This window comes from Equus asinus, chromosome 24, assembly GCF_041296235.1.
Source record: "Equus asinus isolate D_3611 breed Donkey chromosome 24, EquAss-T2T_v2, whole genome shotgun sequence".
NCBI lineage: Eukaryota > Metazoa > Chordata > Mammalia > Perissodactyla > Equidae > Equus > Equus asinus.
In genome coordinates, this window is record NC_091813.1 from 63,978,798 (window position 1) to 63,999,325 (window position 20,528).

A 20,528-nucleotide genomic window follows, 5' to 3' on the forward strand; every position below is an offset into this window, starting at 1 on the left:
TTTTTTCATTTATATTCCATTGTGAGATTTGAACATTGCCAGACAGCTTTTTTTTTTTTACTGAGGGAGATTAGCCCTGAGCTAACGTCTGCTGCCAATCCTCCTCTTTTTGCTGAGGAAGACTGGCCCTGAGCTAACATCCATGCCCATCTTCCTCTACTTTATATGTGCAACGCCTACCACAGCATGGCTTAACAAGTGGTGACATGTCCGTACCCGGGATCTGAATCAGCGAATCCCAGGCCGCCGAGAAGTGGAACGTGCGCACTTAACTGCTGCAACACCAGGCCAGCCCCTGCCAGACAGCTTTTTAAGGCACCTTTCACAAATTCTTATTTTGAGACTTATTTTACTAGCCCTAGTTCATGGGATCATCTTTGAAACCATCTTTACTCATAACTCAGGCATTATCAGTCCCCAAGAATATATATTTATTTTTTTGGTACACATTTCTGTGTTATGCATGCCTCACCTCCATCTCTCGTGTCTCTTCTTTATGGTTCAATTATTAGTTTTCCCAATATAATGACTGTCTTTCATTATGTTTCCACTCAGAATTCCCCAGAGACTGCCACGACGTGCGTGGAAAAATGTGTGCCCCTACCCTCAGTCTTCTTGACAGGCTTATTTGTCATCACTGGAGTGACAGTGCCCCGCTCGCGGGCTTAGCACGGACAGTTCCGTGCATTCCTAGCAGCCTGCAGGCCTGAGACGCAGCTGGGGAGCCATTTCTTGGCCACTGTTGGCCAAGCACTTGGAGGACACCCCCGCACACAGGCGGGGCGTGAGCGCTCGTGGAAGACACGCACGCCTGTGTGGCTCTTGCTTTGTCAGAGCTCATGGTAAACCCTTTAGCTCCTAATTTAATTGGCACAGCTGTGAGGGAGGAGGGAGCCACCCTGCTGGCTGGTGACTGAGTCTGGTCTGGGACCCGCACCTCGGTGGGCCTCTGTGTGCCGTGTGGCAGATGGACGTGCATCTGTCATATGCAGAACTTGGGTTAAGAGTCCGAAGGCTCAGGTAGTTTTCAGCGACTTCTGCTCTTCGGGTGCTTTGCCGCTTAGAGAGTCAGCTCAGACGCACATCCCACACATCCCTCACCGACGCTGCTGCCCTGCGGGCACACACCTCCCACTGCAGGCCGCTAGGAGGCGTTCTGTTCCCCAACAGGTTTGGGATAGGGGATTTCTGCTCTCTGCCCCAGGAGCGATCTTTTCATTTCCCTTTTTCTTAACAACAGCAGATACCCCCCTGGGATCCAACTCAATTTATCCTTCCACATGAAACATTCCTTGGCTGCTCTTTGGGCCAGTCTCCCCTGTCCTGAACCATTCAATTGCCACTTCATCTTATAAAGGCCACAGAGGTAGTGGTTAAGGGTTCTAAGGGCCACACTACTGCAGTTGAATCCTGTCGCTGCCAATAATTGCTGTGTGTCCTTGCACAAGTCCCTTAACTTCTCTGTGCCTTCGTTTCCTCATTTGTAAAATGAGGATAATAATAGTACCTACCTCATAAGTATTTGAAGGTTAAATGAATTCATGTTTGTAATTATAAAAATTGTAAAAATGCCTGAGAGATAATAGATGCTAGATTAGGGTTTATTGTTATGGTTAGTAACTTATTCAACAAATATTTATAGTTCTCAATGTGTGTGCAGTCCTGGGCAAGAGGCTTGGGGCTAAATGGTGACAGAGAGACTTAGACCCTTTCTCGTGGTCCATCCCCGCAGGACCAGATATTTATCAAAGAATCTCATAGGATTGTCTCATGTTGCAGCTTTGCTAAGTGCCGCCTAGAAGCTGTCCGCAGGGCTGTGAGAGAGAGTAGTGAGGGGGCATTGGCTTAGTTATAGAGATCTGAGAAGGGGTCCCTGGGGAAGTGACAGGTGAGCAGAAGAGAATTCTGTGGGAAGGGAGCAGCACATGCAAAGGTCCTGGGGTAGCAGGGAGCACAGTCCATCCCAGAATGGGAGAAGGCCAGGCTGGCTGGTGTGCAGACAGGTAAGTGATGGTGATGAGGCTGAAAAGGTGGGCAGGGATCAGGTCCGGCAGAGCCTTGCAGACCATCTTGGGGATTTTGGTTTTTGTTTTAAGAGCATTTAGAAATCACTGACATCTTTTTCTGTTTGCTTGTTTTTATTTCTATTTTTGTTCTTGGCAACAAAATCTCATTTACATTTTGGAAAAGTCCTTTTAGCTCCAGCAGCAGGAAAAAGTTAAAGAACACGTTGGTTGTCAACAGCACAGGCCTGTTTTTTGACTTGGCCATTTCATAACTACTTTCTCTTTTCTACTAGAGTTTAAGTTCCATGTGTGGCTATTTAAATTAAAATTTACATTAATTAAAGTTAAACAAAATAAAAAGGAATTCAGTTCCTCAATCACACCAGCTACTTTTCAAGTGCTCAGCTTCCTCCCGGACTGGGCAGCACAGACACAGGGGCAAATGATCCTCTTAAAAACTTGGATTGCATAGTGCTTGAAGGTTGTGAGATCATAGGGTTTTTTAACTTTTATAGTTCCTCCAGCCAGTAATAGTGAAAATGTATGCAGAACAAGTGTTCTTTGTTCAGGAAACATTTGTTAGAACAAAGTAAATTGCTTAAAAGGATTACATTGTAAATGTTCTTACAAAGGTAATTTTAAGATTCCTTATCCAAATGAATGAGTGTAATTAAGTTGACTTAAGCCTAAATATACACATTAAAAGGCGACACATTTCTGAAATGATGTTCCCTCCTAAATTATACACCATGTATCCATCCCCAGTTTTTAAGCTACCACTGTAACTGATTGAGTAACCCCTGGGTCATTGCAGGAAGTAAATGTCATTTGTCATCTCCCGTTATCCCATTTCTTGTCCTCAGGAACAATTACCGAAAGTCCTCTCGATAGTTGTCTTTTTATTGTCTGTTTCTAGAGAGTGTGTTTTTTGAGAGTAAATGCAAGGTGCTCTAGTCATCATGTTCCAAAAATTGTTTCAGAAAAAAACACAGGAAGAAATCACATAAGCGTAACTGAGCACAATGTTCTTTCTTTCCCATTGTTTCCTCTCTGACCTCCCACCTGCGTAGGTACCACACCTGCCTGGGCAAGAGAAACAATGTCTTTGGCTAACACCCGGGATGCTTTGCCCTTCTGTCCATCTGTTTTGTCCTCTGCCTGAGGGTGAAAGGGCAGTCCTGTGCCACAGACAAACTGCTTTCCCTCCCCTTCCCATCTCATGAGCTGAACGGAACTGAAGCCATTTTTTTCTAGAATTATTTAATACACTTTTATTTAATGAGTCATATCTTTCTTGATGGTAGCTTCAAAAGAAACAAACTGATTTCAGGATTATTTTGGCAGTATTTTTTTTTTTTCCTTGAAATCCAACTGAAGCAAGATCTAATTAAAATATTTTTTCCATCCATGAGATTGATAATTAAAAACAAGGGAACCCTCAAAATGGAAATTTCTTTGCCTATATTCCATTTAGCTTAGATTATGCCTTGGGATATGGGTGTGTGGGGGTGTGTGTGTGTGTGTGCACACGCCCACATCTGTGTATCTGATGTCTGATCATTTGCTATACTGGCCAATGTCCAATCAGAAAAACAAAGGCCATACCTGGTAATTTAATCTAGAGAATTTAATAGAAGGAACATGTTACAAAGCTGTTGGAAGAGCTGAAAGCCAAGTGGGATGGTGTGGCAGTGAGGCCACCCAGAGCAGAGTGAACAGAAGGAAGCTGCTACCACCTGGGGAGCAGGAAGGGCCAAAGGAAAGGGCGTTGAAACCAGAGCTGGGAGCCAGGACTTCCCTCTAAGAGCGGGGACCCCGGAGAGATGCAGCCACTCCCGGGGTCCTACCTGAAGCCAGGAGAACAGGGGAGATAGATTCTGACTGCCCCCTTCTTCCTACCCTCCCATCTTCCGTCAGTGTTTCCCATTAGCTTACCCCGGCCTGACGCCTGGAGTCAGGGAGCCGGGGCAGTGTGATAGTCAGAGGTCGTTTCTCTGAGATGGCCCCTGAGGAGCAAGGCAGTGTCAGATTTGGGTGCTCGGGAAGCAGACTCGGAGATGGAGGAGCACACGGGGGTTTCATCAGGGTGTGCTCTTGAGAGCCGCTCCGAGGAGGGGATGCAGGAAACAGCAGGGCGGAGAGCGTCAGGTTGAGCTGTGATGCAATCTCCATGGCGGCCTCGCCCACTCTCTGGGCTGGTCTTCTAGCCTGACCCTTTAGAGTCACCAAGAGGGAGCAAGCTTTCCCCGGAAGGGGTGTGACCTCGGGCAGGTGCCGGGTCTTGTCGGGTCGCACTCCCAGCAGTTGGGGGAGCGATCCCTTCTTTCCTGAAGGGGAGTGCCAGCCCCTTACCAGCGCCCATCACGGCAGGGAGCAGATGTGAGAGCAAGGTCTGCACACGGTTTTCTAAAACCATCGGTTACTGAAATGTATGAAGTGGAAGTTCAACTTGCTTTTTTCACTTAAGAATATCATATATTGTTGAAATATTTCCATGTCTCGACCTATGGATGTACCTAAATTAAAAATAGATATTTTAAAAATTTATTGGTAAAATAAGAAATGCTTATAAAATAGTATTACATGCAAAAAGAAATAAAATTGTATATAGAACAATTTCTCAGTTGAAAAAGTTGTATAATTTCTCAATTACGTACATACGTGTGTCTGTGTATACAGGCAATTTTTAAAAAATAGACCAAAATTTTTAAATAGTAGAAATTTTGTGGTAGAATAATATAGATTCATGTCTATTCCTTTTTTTTAAAAAAATAAACATTTTCTTTATGGAATGGTTTTAGATTTATGGAAAAGTTGTGAAGCTAGTACAGAGAGTTCCCATACACCCCACACCATTTCTCCATCACCGACTTCTTACACTGGTATGGTGCGTTTGCCACACTGGTGAACCAACACTGAGATAGCCTTGTTAACTGAAGTCTGTGCTTCATTCACATCTCCTTAGTTTTTCCCTGATGTCCTTTTCTGTTTGTTGTTCCAGTACCACATCCAGGAATGCCATATTACTTTTAGTTGTCACTTCTCTTTAGGTTCCACTTGGCTAAGTTTCTCTGACATTGTTGTTTTTGATGATCTTGACTGTTTTGAGGAGCCCTGGTCATGTATTTTGTGGAATGTCCCACAGCTTTGATTTGTCTGGTGTTTTTTCTCATTATTAGACTGGATTTATGTGCTCTGGGGAGGCAGACCACAGAGGTAATGTGCCATCTCAACACATCGTATCAAGAGTGTGTGCTATTAGGATGACTTAATCCTCAATGATGTTAGCTTTAATTACCTGGCTGAGGTCGTGTTTGTCAGGTCTCTCCATTGTAAAGATACTCTTTTTTATGCGTTTCCGTCCCGTACTCTTTGGAAGGAAGTCACTCTGCCCTGGCCACACTTACAGAGTGGAGACTTACGTTCCGCCTTGACTGTGCAGTATCTACATAAATTATTTGGAACTCTTCTGTACTAGAGATTTGTTTATTCTTCCCCACTTATTTATTTATTCAATCATTTACTTATATCAGTATGAACTCATTGATATTTATTTTATACCTTGAATTTTATCCCAATAATATACTATTTACAGTTTTCCTCAAATTGTTCCAGCTTTGGCCATTGGGAGTTGGCTCCTGTATCCGTTTGACATGCCCCCGTCATTATGTGGGTGTGTGTGTGTGAGTGACTTCCTTACTTTCTGGTCCTTCAAGATGTTTCAGACTTTCAGGCTCATCTTGTCCTATTTTTTTTTTCCTAAATGTTTACCAATACTCTTCATGCTCTAAAACTGTTAATAATAACCAAAGTCAACTTCTCCATCTGAAAATTAGAAGTGGATTTATGTAAACATTTGTGCCTGAATGTGCATTTACCAAAGGAAGGAAAGTACACATCACACACGTCTTCATATCACCGTGTAGTAGTTTTCAGGCATTTCTCTTCCTCCAATGAAGTGATGAAGAGAAGAACTAGGTGGTTACTTCGGAATGAAGCTGCCCAGTTGTGCGCTCTCAGCAGATTGAACTCTTAGATTCCTTCATTGATCATTTTTACCTTGGGAATGATTTTGGCATAAAATCTGGGAGAGGGAGAAAAAGGAGCATGTTCTCTTGTGGTCAGGGAGCCCTATTGGTTAGTACTGCCAACTTGATAAATTCATCTCTCTTCAGCATCTGGTCATCAGTTCTGTTGACTCAAAAACCCCTCATGGTTTTTGATGGATCAGGAATTCGAGAAAGGCATGGCTGGGCAGGTGTGGTTCAGGGTCTGTCGTGTTCTTGCAATCAGATGGTGGCTGGAGTTGCACCAGCAGGGAACGGAGCATCTAGATGCTGGCCGGCATCTCTCTCCCACTTTATGTAGGTTCAGGAGCTCCCCATGTGTTCTCTGTGAATGGAATGGTTTGGGCTTACTCACAGCATGATAGCCTCAGCGTAGACTGCTTCTTACGTGGGGGCTGAAGGCTTTAAGAGTAAGTATGCCAGTGATGGATTTACATAATTTTAAAGTAATTGGATAGAAATTTGTATTGTTTGGATTTACCGTAATGTATTATATTTAGTCAATTGTTTACTAACAGAAATTTAGGTTGTTTGCATGTTTTTGCTATTAAAAATGATGCTACAATAAATACATATCTCTATGCATATTTTTATGTGCTTGTGTGAAAATTTCTATCAGATAAATTAATAGATTTGGAATTGTAGGAGTGGAGGATATGTACATTTTGAATTTAGATAGATTCGTCTAAATTATCTTTTAAAGAGAAATTTATATTTCCATGAACACAGTGTGGAAGCGCCTGTCTCTCCTTGCATCCTTGCCAGCACGTGTAATTATCGATCTTTTTAACACTCGTCAATTTCATTGGGTTAAAAAGGGACTCTGATTTTTTAATGAAGCTGAATGTCTCATGTTTTACTTCTTTAAATAGCTGTTTTATTATTTTTGGTATTTTAAACTTTGGGTTATCTTTTTCTGCTCGATTTTAAACACTCATTATCTATCATGGACATTAACCTTTTGTCATATGTTGAAAATATTTTATCCTAGTTCCCTCCCATTCCAATTTTTTTTTGTCATAGATGTTCTTTTTTTGGTTTCACAGAAATTCCTAATTTTTATAGACTCGAATGTATCAACTTTTCTGTTATAATTTCTGGATTTTGCACCATGCTTTTAAAGACATTTCCCACCCTAAAATTATGAAAACATTTGTCCATATTTTCTTCTAGTGATTTCATGTTAAACCTTTAAATATTTACTCCATCTGTTATTTTGTTGTAAAGCAGGAGATGAAAATCCAGTTTTCTAGACACTTTCCTCAAGATCTCTTTTCTCAATAGATTACTTTTCTTAAGAAGCTAAAGTGAATCAGACATTATAAAAGAAAGGCCACAAAAATGTATTTTGCTTACTAACAGTCCTATTGAAGACAGAAGACAGTTAAATAAGCCATCAGACCCAGAGCAGTGTTGCTATTTGATGCTGCTGTGACCACTGTGGGCGTTATCCATCTGTGGATGTGATGGACGCTCTAGGGCAGAAGGCTGCGTCTGAGGAGAGACCCCCACCTTATGAGCGATCCTGCTCTGTGTTGAGGTGTTTTCAGTTCCTGATCTTGTTGATTAGATGCTTGTGTGTTAGGATTCTGTGAGGTGTACAAGTCATGGGGTGAGGGTTGCCCTCAGAGCTGAGACCCTCCTGAAACCATTACTTTGGACTACCAAGTGAAAGTTGTGTCCTTTGACCTTTAACTTCAGAGAGAAATGGTCCATGGGAGCAATCGGTGAGATCTGGAGCAGTGATTGGCTCGCTTAGGCAGGAGTTAGAAGTACTAGATATTCTTTCCTTTTTGAAACAAAAATAAAGGAATATGTTTTTCTTTTTTTGGTATCTGTTTGAGAGAGTGGATGTTAGCTGAACCTATTGTGGTTATCATCTCACAATATATGTAAATCAAAACATCATGCTCTACACCTTAAACTTATACAGTGATATATGCCAATTGTTTCCTCAATAAAACTGGAAAAAAAATGAATGAACGTCTTAGGAAAGGAGAATCACTTCCCTAGGTAAATCAGTTCTCTGGAGGCCTTGCAGGGTCCCAGGCAAAATTTCTCCTGTGAGGAATATGGCTCAGGTGAGTTCCCAACCCCCTTTCTGCTTCGCCTGGGGAAGGAAGGCTCCAGGGCTGGTGTGTCAGGTACTTCTCATGACAGGCCTAATAGTGTATTCCATGGGCCTCTGTGCAACGAAGAATCTTGATACATGTGCATATTTTCAGTAGTGTTCCTTAAGACAGGAGGGTACAGCCTGTGGGGTAGGGAGTGATCTAAATAAAAGTAGGATCAGTTCTCATGGAGAAGTAGATTCATAGACATTTTAGATTTATTAGGGACCATGGAAAATATCCAGTCCAGCCCAATGGACGGACCATAGATGATGTGGCTTTTTCAGTATCACAAAGCTCCAAATGTAAAACGTGTCTTAATCTGGACATAAAGGCATGGGCGTTGTTGGTCCCTTTGTGCTTACAGCCACAATTTTGCCATACTTATATTTTTAATTGAAAATGGTTAGAATTTTAATAATTTCACTACAGTTTATGGTAAAGTACTAACATTGTTTCTGTTTTCTTAAGCCCATCTTTTAATTTGGTATTTCATTTTAAGCTGTCCTCCAAAAAAATTATTTTCAGTTATCATTATCAGCTCCCATGGGCTGCTGATGTGCTCTTTCCATGAGACTTTTCTTCAAATGCTTATTTACCAGGATAATTCGTTGAAAGTTAGGGAAATGATGAAATGACTATTTACTTAAATAGCAATGGTTCCAAAAAGCCTTTTCTGGACTGTTCCAGTTTAGAGAAGAATCTCATAGTTTTATCTGCCCAAGAGACTAGTTCAACCAAATAGGTACTATGCTTATTTAAAATAACTGTCTTGACTGTACTTTCTATTATCAGCGACTCCTAACAGATTTATATTAGAATGGGGGTATTGTCTTCTCTATTTTTCATGTACATAGCGTCATAGCTGAATAGTAAAAAGTACCTATCTGCTATTATCTTTCTTTGTCACTTAGGCAAGGGTTAAAAGCCCAGACACCATGAGTGACACATGGGAACATTTAAGAGAGCCAGTATTTAGAGAAATAATGATTTAAGGATTTTTATTTTGTGCCTTATGAAACTGCTGTACCTCCTTCTGACTTTATTTCTCTTCTGTTCTTTTAAATAAAGATGTGAGAAAAATAAGAACCTAAAGATCTCCCCAAAAAAGAGTGTGTGGTTTTTCAATGTGAATATAGTTCTCTTTACTTACAACTAGCATCCACTTGGGTAAAGTCTGTTAAACTCAGCCTGCTGCTGATTGTCCCCACTGACTAAGTGTGAGAAGTATTTGCCCTTTTAAAAAATGCACCTGATTCATGGCACTATTTCCAACGTAAATCAGAAGTGAGTACTGTTTGAAGTGACGGCATGCATCCAGCGATTCTATTAATCATTATTCTAAAAGACTAGGTTGATGGTGGAGTCTTAGAAAGTCAACAGAAATTTCTGTGATATGTCTTCGAAGCTTGTTTTTGTGGACTGCTGTATGAACTTCTCTCGTTTTAAAGCCAGTGTTTTTCCTTTCGTGTTTGTGGAAAGTGCTGGACTGGTATCCACAGAGCAGAGATTCTTTTTATCCCCGGGAGTGGGAGTCTTTCTGAGGGAAAGTGGTCGGGCTTGTGATCTGCGCTTGCTTGTGAGAGATCCTAGAAGCGCGTGAGCAGCTGGGTCGGAGCTGGCGGTGACAAGTTCTCTCTCACACGTCTAGATCTGTGCAGAGACCAAGGACTCCCCCGTAGTGTCCCCCTGTTACACTGTCAATAGCCTTTTGATGGGTCCTGCCAGTTACTCTTCCAAGCCGTGGTTTGGTATAAATGGCCTTGTCCACAAAACACTAGATATTTAGGTGGGTTTTTTGTCATTCTGTATGTGTGTGTGTAGTTTAATAAATCGCTAGTTATTGCTGCAAACTTCCTAAGTTGACTCTTCCGTTACCCCTTTATTTTAGCACCTCCTCTTCCTTCTGTCACTGTGGTCTTCACCCTGTGCTAATTGTAAGTTGCTAGATATTGCTATAGTGATTTCTGTGACCTTCATTGAGACCTGTTAATGTGACAATAAATAATATCACTATTCCCATGATTGTCAAAGCTGACATAATTGTGAGGATAAAGGACATTCTCCTAAGACAGTTAGTGTATTAGATGTTCCCTGGCACAGTATAGGCAGGCATTAATATTTCTTAAATTGAGTTTGGTGAGGTTGAGCATGGGTCGGACAGACAGAGATATAAAAGGTATGTTTTTGGAAGCCATGAAATTAGAAATGAAGATGAAATTTTGAAGTCATAATTTCATTCTATAAAGAAATTGTGCATGCTTATCTTATGTGTTTTGTATTATATATGTATTATGTTGTATGAAGTTAGAACACTATCTGTGAAGGACGTAGGTATTGTCTAATTTATAATATATTCCCATAAATAAAGATATATTCAAGTCGATCTTACTGTATTACCTGGAGTTGTGAAGGTGGTCTCAAACTTGAAGTTTCCCCAGTGTTTTTGGCAGAAACAAATATAAATCGTTTCTGTAAGAAAACACCTTTCTCCTAGGCTGCAAAGAATCCTGAAAATTTTTAGCATAAATGAACAGAAAACAGTTCTGTTCAAAACAACCAGGCACAGAAAGGAAAATGGCACCATAAGCAAAAACCAGCAGAAATATCACACAGCAGAAGCAGACAAGCAGTGACTTCACATGGTAGCTTTATCAGACACAGATTATGAAACTCTTGCCTATTTTTGAGGAAAATATGGGAAAAAAAATAGTGAATTGGAAGAAGGATAATTTCTTGTGATCTTTGTTTCCATGTTGCATGCTAGATAATGTCTTCTGAACTATCTTCCAATTCGTTACTTCTGTTTTCTGCTATGTCACTTTTGATGTGAAGCCTAATCACTGAATTAATTTTATTTTTCCATTTCTAGAAATTTTATCTGGTTCTTTAAAAAACTTTCTAGGTCACTTTTTATGGTTTACTGTTTTCTGTTAATATTATCCTTTTTTAAATTTTGGATACTCTATGAAGAGATGACAGTTTTCTAGAACGGATGAAAGGTGTTAATCATCAGGTTCAAGTAGATCATCGAATCTTAAGCTGAATAAATAAAAGAAATATATCTCAGCAAACAGAATAACATTGCAGAATACAAAGGAAAATAAAAATTTTAAGGGTATTGCAGAAAAAAGAAATTTTCTTCAAAAGTGTGACAGATTGACTGCTGAATTCTCAATAGCAATGGTTAAAAACAAAGATAGTGTAAGATATCTTCGCTGTGACAAAAGAAAATAATTGCAAAACTGGCGTTGTATACCAGGTTGAAATATCTTTTGAGAATGAGAGCAAAATAAAGATATGTGTACACTAATACTGAGAGAATCTGTCATCTGGAAAATTCTAAAAGATATACTTTAGGCAGAAGGAAACTGATTTCAGATGATTCCAGATGAAAGGCTTGAAGAAAAATGCATAAAGTCATAAATATTTGAGTAAATATAAATGAACTTATAAAACAACAATATTTTAAGGGGTTTGAAAGTTAGAATAAAAGTAATGTTAAAAGAGAAGGAAGTCTAAAAAGCATCTAAGCATCTATATCAACAACTTAGTAAAAATTCCCAGAAAATTATACCGAGGATATGGAAGGAAAGAAAAATAAAGATAAGACCAGAAATCAATAAAATAAACATGTTAAAGAGAAGATTGACAAAGCAAAAAGTAAATTTTTTGAACAGGTAAGATCACCCCTTGGTGTGCCTGATTAAGCAAAAAAAGAAAGAAGACAAATATAGATATTACAGACAAAAAATAACAAGGGGCTATTATAAATCACTTCATACCAATATATTTGAAAATGTAGGTGAAATGAAAAACTCCAAGAAAAAATATAACTGATCAAAAGTGACTCAGGAAAAATTAGAAAGTCTAAATAATTCTATAACACATGAAGAGACTGAACCAGAAATCAGTAAACTTGCACAGATCTTTTTAGGCCCAGAGAGCTTCACCAGTGAGTTCTACTAAACCTTCAGGAAAAAACTAACTCTGATCTTAGATATCTTTATTGCTTATTTTATGAAGTTTGCATAGCCTTTCACTTTAAGATCTTTTTATCATTCGTGTTCTGGAATTTTACAATGATGTCAGTAAGTATGAGCCTTCTATGATTTATTTTTTCTAGATACTTGATATAGGACCTTTCGATTTGAAGATTTGTATATATCTTCTTGAATCCCATTTGAGAATACTAACTAGATGTGTTTTTCATATTTTTTTTCTCTTCTCCTCCCTCTTTTTCCTTTGTGTTGATCTTAGCCCTTTTCTTTTTGTTGATCTAACATTGTAGGCTTACCTCCAATGACTGATGAGTCATGGTTGTTCACGGATATTTGAGAATGACAGATTAGGTAGGTTGAATGGAAGCAGAATTCTTTGATTGGAATTTGCTTAGAGTGAGTTTGCAGGGAGGAGCTCCCTGTTATGCTGAAGATCCAGAAAATACCAGAATGAGGACAACTTTCCTCTGGATCGATACTATTCACACTAGCCCCTTTGGTTCTTCTATATTCTGATTCCGAAGGTATATGAGATCATTGTGGAAACTTTGGAAAATAAACGTAAGTACCAAGAAGATAACAAAAATCACGTTTGTAAGCCCATCAGCCATAGATAAAACTGTTTATAAAACACATCCTGTTTAACATAAAATTAGGACCATATTGCCTATTTTGTTTTATAATTGGCAATTCATACTCAACAATGAGCCTTTCCTGTCATTAATTATTCTTCTGAGTCATCACTGTTAATGGCCGTAGAATATTCAATTATATAAATATTCCATATTTAGCCATTTTCCTACTGGACATTGTGTATATGTCCATTTTTTCTTATAAATAGTACTGCAGGCATATATTTGTACATGATCTTTTACCTTAGGATAAACTGCAAGAAGTGTAGTTTTTGAGCCAAGGAATATGGATATGTTAAGGTGTTTGTTTTAGAATTTGTCTACAGCTTCTTATACCCGCAGTGCTTGGATCAGTCTAAGGCTGTGCTCTGTTAACTGTGTGGACATGAACCTGTAGTCCCCTCTAATACACAAACTGGGGTTTACACGGATCCTTTTTCAGTAGCATGGGCTCCAGAGCTGCTGTATAGATAGAGGTAAAATTAGCAGCACCCTCATTCCCTGATAAGTAATCTTTTGCCTTTCTTCTCTCTCTGTTACCTCTTTTGGACAGATTTTCTTTACCAATGCCTGGTCTTCAAGCACTGTTGAAAATAGATGACTGCAGAATCAAAACCAAAAAAAAAAAAGAGGCAAATGTTAATATACTAGTTTATGGCATTTCTTTTAAAAGCAAATAAAAAAGAGTGCCCTGTAGTTTCATTAAACACTGATATAGTTATATTCTCCCTGTGGAAGAATCCCTGGTGGGCTCGTCCTTAGCGTGTTGAATATCCTAGTAGGAACTGTCCTTTATGGAGCTCCTCTGCGCCCCAGGCACCAATCTAGGCACTTTCTGTACATCATGCCCAAAGCTTGTACCAGCTTTGTGAAGTGGCTGTTAACATCATTCTATAGATTAAAAAAAATGAGGTTTAATGAGGATATGCAACGTTCCCAAGTCACGTGGGCGGTGGTTGTCTAGAAGTCACTATAATGTCCTTCTGTGAGAACACTGAAATTGTTTTGTTCACTGGTGTATCCCCAGCGCAGGATCCGTTTTGACATGTAGTAGGCTCTCCAGAAATATTTGTTGAATGCTGAAAAATAAGTTAGCAGATGTGCGATTTGAACCCTAGCCGTTTTGAACCTGAAACTCCTTCTACCAGACAGATATGATGCTACTTCAGAGTTTCAGTGTTTCACTGAGAGACTGAGCGTGAGGTTTGCCCCTAAGCGGTGTGCTTATTCAGTGCTTGGTGTCTCCTTTCCCCAGTTTCATTGGACCAGTTGGATAAGTTGCTTCACATACATTTTACTGCCATTTGGGAGAAGCTTCTGTAACTAAAATGATACTGTGTATCTAAAAGGCCAAGCGAAAGTTAGAACCTTTCCTTTAAAATGTTCCTAAAGCCACAGAAGCAGTTCTAACTTCTGCTTTGAACTCTGTGATCCTTAAAAGTTCCTCGAGAACGTGACACTGTCTTTGAGTCTCCTGTGGAAGCTCCTTGGCACTGGACTGAGTGCGCTAGGATCTAATCCTCATCCTCTAGGAAAGGAAACCCCTGAAGACTCATAGCCGTGTGCAGATCTGAGTTGTCACAGAGCTGCATTCAGAAAGCATGCAGCTTTGGTCAAAGGGCAGAGGACTGATGGGCAATGCGGCCAGCTAATTCATCTTCACCTTGGATGGGCACTTCTGTTCCATCTGTCATATTTGAGTGCCAAATCCAGCAATCTACCATTTCCTAAAAGAAAAAAAAAATATTTTCCATGTATATTTATTACAGCCGTCCTTGATATAAAGCAGTCACAAAGGCTCTTTGACATTGCCAACTCAGATGACGACTAGGGGGAGGTTTATGGGTTTTCCCCCAAATTATGTTTAATGAAATCACAGTTTACTGATTTTCAGCTTAACGATTATTTGTTGAATGTCTACTATGTTCTGGGCACCGTGCGAGACATGGAAAATACAGAAATGGGTGAGTTACTCCTTCCTGGAGCTCACAGTCTAGGCAGAGACAGACGAATAAACACATCTCCCGGAGCGTTGTCAGGGCTGCAGTGACGGGGGCGAGGAGAGACCTGGAGGAGTACAGAGTGGTGGTGTGTAACAAAATAGTAGGTAATCTAAATTTCATCTTTTATGGATGTGACTACAGCTGAGAAATTACTGATTTTATTGTCATGCTTTTGTTTCAGTTTCATGCTATGCATTATCATATAAAAGGTAAATCTAAGTAATATCTTTTAGCAGTAAAGAGGTGATTAAAAAACCCCAGCCTGCCTCTTCTGCAGCCAAATAAGAGGGTAAAACCCTGCATATGCCTTGTGTGTTTTCAACCCCTGCTTGCAGTTTAAATGCTTGTTTACCACCAAGTCTTTCCATAGTTTTCCTCAAGATGAGACTTATTTGTAACAGGACTGTTCGCAAGTTCTGTTTTATATTCAGTAAGAATATTAAAGTTATTGGTAATACGTCTTCGTGACTGAATCTCCTACAGCAGTGAGGGAATCTGCATTTGAGTCAATAAACTCCAGAATATAAAGTTCTCTTGTTGTGATTTTCATTTATCCGTAAGTGGTTAACTGGATTACTCATGAAATTACCAGCACTTTTGGGTCTCCTTATTCCAGCAAGTACTTTATGCCAATTTCAAGTTTCTGCTTTGATTCCAAACTGTCTCACTTCTGGGAAGTCAGAGTCTGAAGTTCTTTTCAGGGCTCTGAACTCCTGTTCTTCCTCCTTCCTCGCTCCCTCCCTCCCTCCCTCGTCATCGTCATCCTTCCCATGCCCTGACTCTCCCAACCCCCTCTCTTCCAGTTCTCCATTCAAATACCCTTGTCCATGTGCTCCTAACCCTGTTCCGGCCAGTAGCAGCCACACCTCAACTCTCTTGTCCCCTTTTCTGCTCTGTTTTCCCTCCTTCCCATCTCCCCACGCCACATTATCTTTTTATCCCATTCCTCCACTCCCACTCCTGGAATTCCAGGCCCGTTGGGTCTGTTACAATCCATGATCTCAGGTTCAGCTGGCTCCTAGAGCTCGAGGGTCTTTTCACTCTTCCCTTATTGACTCAGTCTCCGTTGTCCCCACTGATTTGCTGCCATCCTTCACGTGAGATGTCCTAAGCTCCCTGCATTGCTTCAGAGCTCCGCCTTGATGTCCTCACTCCCAGCAGATGCTGCTTGCCCACGAAGATTGAGGAGGTCCATCCTCAGCTGCCTCCAACTTCCTGTGGCTACACCTCAGTTTTTTTGCTTTTATATCTTCCTCTCAGCCTCTTCTGACATGCCTATCTCTGAGGCCAGCCCCCTGAGTATTTCATTGTATAGATTAAACTGACTTTTTAAACCAGTTTCTTAAAACGAACTTAGGTTGTTTCTGTTTTGTTTTGTTTTTAATGAATACAAGCAGTTTTGAAATAAACATCCTTAGACAACTGTATTGCCCATTTGTGAGAGCACAGGCAGTCCTAGCCTTGCATGACTCTCTGACATGCACAGTTTCACTTACCACAGTTTAATTAAATCACACCAGTCCCCCAAAAACATGGTTCAAATTTCTGTTACCAGGATTTATTGACTGTGAGTAATTACATGAAGTACAATCTTTGCTACTAGCTTTTTTAGTCCACAAATCCCTATGTAAGTAAGAGAAGTGTATCTGTGGTCAGTGACCAATGTCACTTCTTTTCAATTCTATCAGTGATTGATTACTATGCTTCTGTTGGTCAGTTCAGCACAGACAGCAAAGCAAGTAGTTGTGTTGCTTCTTTGTCTCCCAGTGGTAAATCTACGTGACATTTTATAAAACTGGATAACTGAAAGAGGGACTTGGCTGATAAAGATGAAAGTGCAGTAAAGAAAAATGATAATGCTGAAAGTGAAATTCAAATCAAATGTAAATGGGGTTATGGAAGAAATAGCTGACTATGAGAATGTTGACACTGCTGCTGTTCAACAGACTCTAGACCTGCCCCGGAGGAACACAGTGACAGTGAGTTTATTGACATAATGAGGAGTGTGGTTGGGATGAAAAGGATGAAGATGTCCCTGAGGAAGGGACACTGGCGCAAAAGTTCATATTAGAGGGACTCTTGGAGGTAGTTCGTAATATTGAAAATACAAAGGTTAAAACATTGGAAACTGATCTAAACTTAGAAGGGAATGTGACAATTTGCTAAGGCGTAGAAAAGATTCTCACTCTGTATTCTAAGTTACATATTAAGAAGAAGACAAAGCCCTGTTCAAACTATTCTTGATAAGTTTATTACAAGGAAATGGAACTTTCATTCTCTGTGTTTTAAATTACAGTATATTAAGTATAGATTAGCTTTACTATCTTTTCATTTCCTTATGTAATTGACAGTAAGAAAGTTGTGAGTGTTTTTGACATCTGCTTTAAAATCGCCCTGCCGTATGTTCGTGTCGGTTTACACCACCATCAAAAGTTTGGGAGAATCCGATAGTCTCTTCTGATGCCTGTTCTGTCAGTTTGCCAGCGTTTACTTGTCAGTTCAAACTCTCCCTCTGATAGCCCTCTAGTTTCATGGACACACATACACTTAGTTTGGATTTCCTGACGTAGATCCTGTTGCGTTTTACACTCGCTATACTCTTGCACTCTTTTCTTTATCTCCATTTTCTTTTGATGTAAATTAGACCTGCTGCCTCAGCTTACTTATTGTTCACTTCCTCTTTAGTTGTTACATTTACTTGACAGTAGGCACATTGAGGACAGAGGTCATGTCTGCTTTTTGACTGAGTATCCAGTATCCAGCCTAGAGACTGACGTATGGTCACTAGTCAGTATGTTTTATTGGAGGAAATGAGTTCACAAAAGCCTGCATCCACCATCCCCCTGCCCCACTCACTTGTTCCTCTTGTCTCTCTTGACTCTTCGCCTTGGCTTTCAGGAAATACCACTCCATCTTTCCATACTGTGTCCATTCTCCTTTGGATATTCTTTGTTCCAGCCAATTAGGCTGCTCATTATTCATCTGCTGCCTACCATATGCCTGCCTGCCTTCGAGCCTTTCCCTGTGCTGGCCTTCCTCCTAGAAGTTTGCTCTGGCCCCTCTTCCCTTCCCCCAGCTCTGCCTGGCAGGATCCTACCATCAGTTACCCTTCAGAGCCCAGCCCAAAGGCTTTCTTTATGAAGCTGTTTCTGATCTCCCTCTCCCCAACCACCCAGCATTTCTTCTTCCTTAAACAACTATAGAACTGCAACTGCTTCCTAGAGCCTACCCAATATGAGCCATTCGTGCTGTTGTTTTTACCTTTTCCCACACAAATTGAAGCTCCCCGAGATATCTCTTATTCTTCCCTTCAGTGCCTGACATAGTGTTTTCACATAGTTGGTACTCAATGCATATTTTGTTGAATTGCCCTGCAAAGTGACGCTCCAGAGAGCTGTCAAGGAAATTCCATCCCACTAAAAAATATTGAAGATTGTTTTATGGCTTATTCTGCCCCAGTTTTTTCTAACTCACAAATAAAAGTTCTGTCATTGTTCTTAGGAGTTGTATGGGGTATCCATTTATTTTAAAATGTGAAAGGCCAGAAGAGTGGAGAATGGGAATGTGATGAAATGTGAGAGCTGGGAAGATTTTGAGAGGCCCATGTAGTCCAATTCTTTAATTTATAGGTTAAGAATCTGAGGTCTAGACCGCTTGAGTTATCTGCTCCAAATCACACAACCAGCTTGTAGAAACATTTGGGCTCAGGATGTGGTAGCCTAGCCCTGTCAAGTGCTGGTCCCCACAAGCTGCCACAGTGCCTGGGAGGCTATTGTTTGGGTGTGGGTGGCAAAGCTGTTCAGAGAGGCATCTGAGATTCTCATATTGCCCTCCATGGATTAACAAATAAGAAATTGAATCTCTAAGTAGATTTTCCTCTCTCCCTCCCTTAATCATCACAAGTTCTCTGACTAGATTCGTTTATATCAGTTGGGAAATTTCTGGCAATATTAGCCTTGGATGGCATAGATTTGTCTGCTAACATTTGAGTACACTACATAGAGAAAAGCACATAAAGCGGAAGTGTGCAGTTTGAATTTTCACAGAGTGCACACATCCGTGTGACCAGCCCCTGGATCTGCAAGCGGAGCAGCACCAGGACATTTAGAAACATTGGAAGAGATAAAAAGGTTTTGAAGCTATATAATTTTCTTTTTTCTCCCCACAGGTATTGTCAGTCTGTGTGCTAACAGTAATCCTTGGTTGTATATTTGGGTTGAAACCAAGCTGTGCCAAAGAAGGTAATTAGTATGGTGTGTGTGTGTGTGTGTGTGTGTGTGTGTGTATTCAGCCTTCTTCAGGATGTGATAGATAAGCGCCGTGTCCCAGTCCCATGGGTACTCCAGAGATACTGCCCATTTCATGCTGGTTTGAGCCTTCCTCTTAAAGCTCTGATTATTTTAGCCACGTAATGCTTTATTTACTTGCAAAATTTCATCCTAAAACATTGAAGAGGGACCATGACCACAACACTAACCAAACAAAAGGGAAAACCCCCAAAACAACAAAAATAAATTAAGGACAAAGAGACAAACAAGCAGCCTTGGCCAACAGGTTCTGATGGTGCGCCCCTGGAGCTGTCCCCTGCCTTCCTCCAGGGCCTCCCAGGACACTCTTTCCCCCAAGGAATTAGGCACGGAAGCAGCTGAGGAGGTTACCAGGTGACCAGCTAGCATCCCCGGGCAAGCAGAAACTTATCAGTATGTGCCCTTAAGGCTCTTAAAATTGCGGACATTGGTAGTTTCAAAGAAATAGAGATATTTTTAAGTTTCTTTCTGTATTTTTTTCTTTATATCAAGGCAGAAATCTATGCAGCACTGATGAGATTACTATAAATAATAAAACTCTGAATCACCGTGCATTGTAGTCGGCATTATTTTGGCTCCGAGGTTGGTCTTTTTTCCCCTTGTAAGATCGTCCACGGTCTTCCTAGGGAATTCGGTTTTGGAAATTGAAGAAATTCTTTTTCTGTTCAGTTCTTCTGGCATTGTACTATTAGTCATTTAAAACAATTTTAATGATTGTTAAGCTATCATTTATTGTTGAAATGAATAAAAGGTAGTAATTTTATGTATTCAGTCAGCAGTCTATTCAGAGCAATGTCTAAGTTTAACAGAACTAAGAAGCTGCAGACTTGAGTGGTCCCCTGTGTGGTCTTTGAGTATGGAGCAATTCACCTTGGGTTCAGCTTGACACACAAAAATAAAACTGAAGGATTAAAAATAGCAATTTTAATCTAAACCTAACATAGTACACATACATTTTTTAAAATTACTAGGTGCATCTTAATGAGCTTCAAATAATAGCTGTTATTTTAAAAGGTTCTCCCCTGCGGCAGGTCAGGAACATTAGTATTTCTGACTCTAGAAATTATTATTGTCATTTCATGTCCTTAAAATTGCCTAATTTCCAGTGTCATGAGAGTTAAATCCCATGGCAGTGTCATACTGGGTCTGGAGACATTAAAGTCAAGAGCTAGGATAATTCCTTTTTTCTGTTGCACTCCTATTATTTTACAAGTGGATTTTTTTCACCATCCTGACTTTTTAGTAATCCAATAAGCACCTAGCTTATTCCAGATGTCTAGTAGAGAGTTACAACATAAAATTGTGTTTTTTTAATGAAAATTATTCTTTTGCCATATCTGCCATTGACTATTTAATAAAAACTTACTGGTACCAACTCTAGTCAAGCACGTTGCTGGGTAC

At 40.2% G+C, this 20,528-nt stretch overlaps 1 protein-coding gene across 11 annotated transcripts in view; it reads left to right on the plus strand.

Annotated features, from left to right (window-relative positions):
- ENPP1 (ectonucleotide pyrophosphatase/phosphodiesterase 1) overlaps window positions 1-20,528 on the plus strand; it is a 267,067-nt gene that overhangs the window by 10,736 nt on the left and 235,803 nt on the right. For all 11 annotated transcript variants that reach the window (XR_011497694.1, XR_011497690.1, XR_006517151.2 and 8 more), the window contains exon 2: window positions 18,989-19,061. Coding sequence is in view for 1 of the 11 variants with exons in the window: in XM_014828887.3 (XP_014684373.2) it covers window positions 18,989-19,061 (73 nt within the window). In the remaining 10 variants the exon portion in view is untranslated. The remainder of the gene's footprint in view (window positions 1-18,988; window positions 19,062-20,528) is intronic.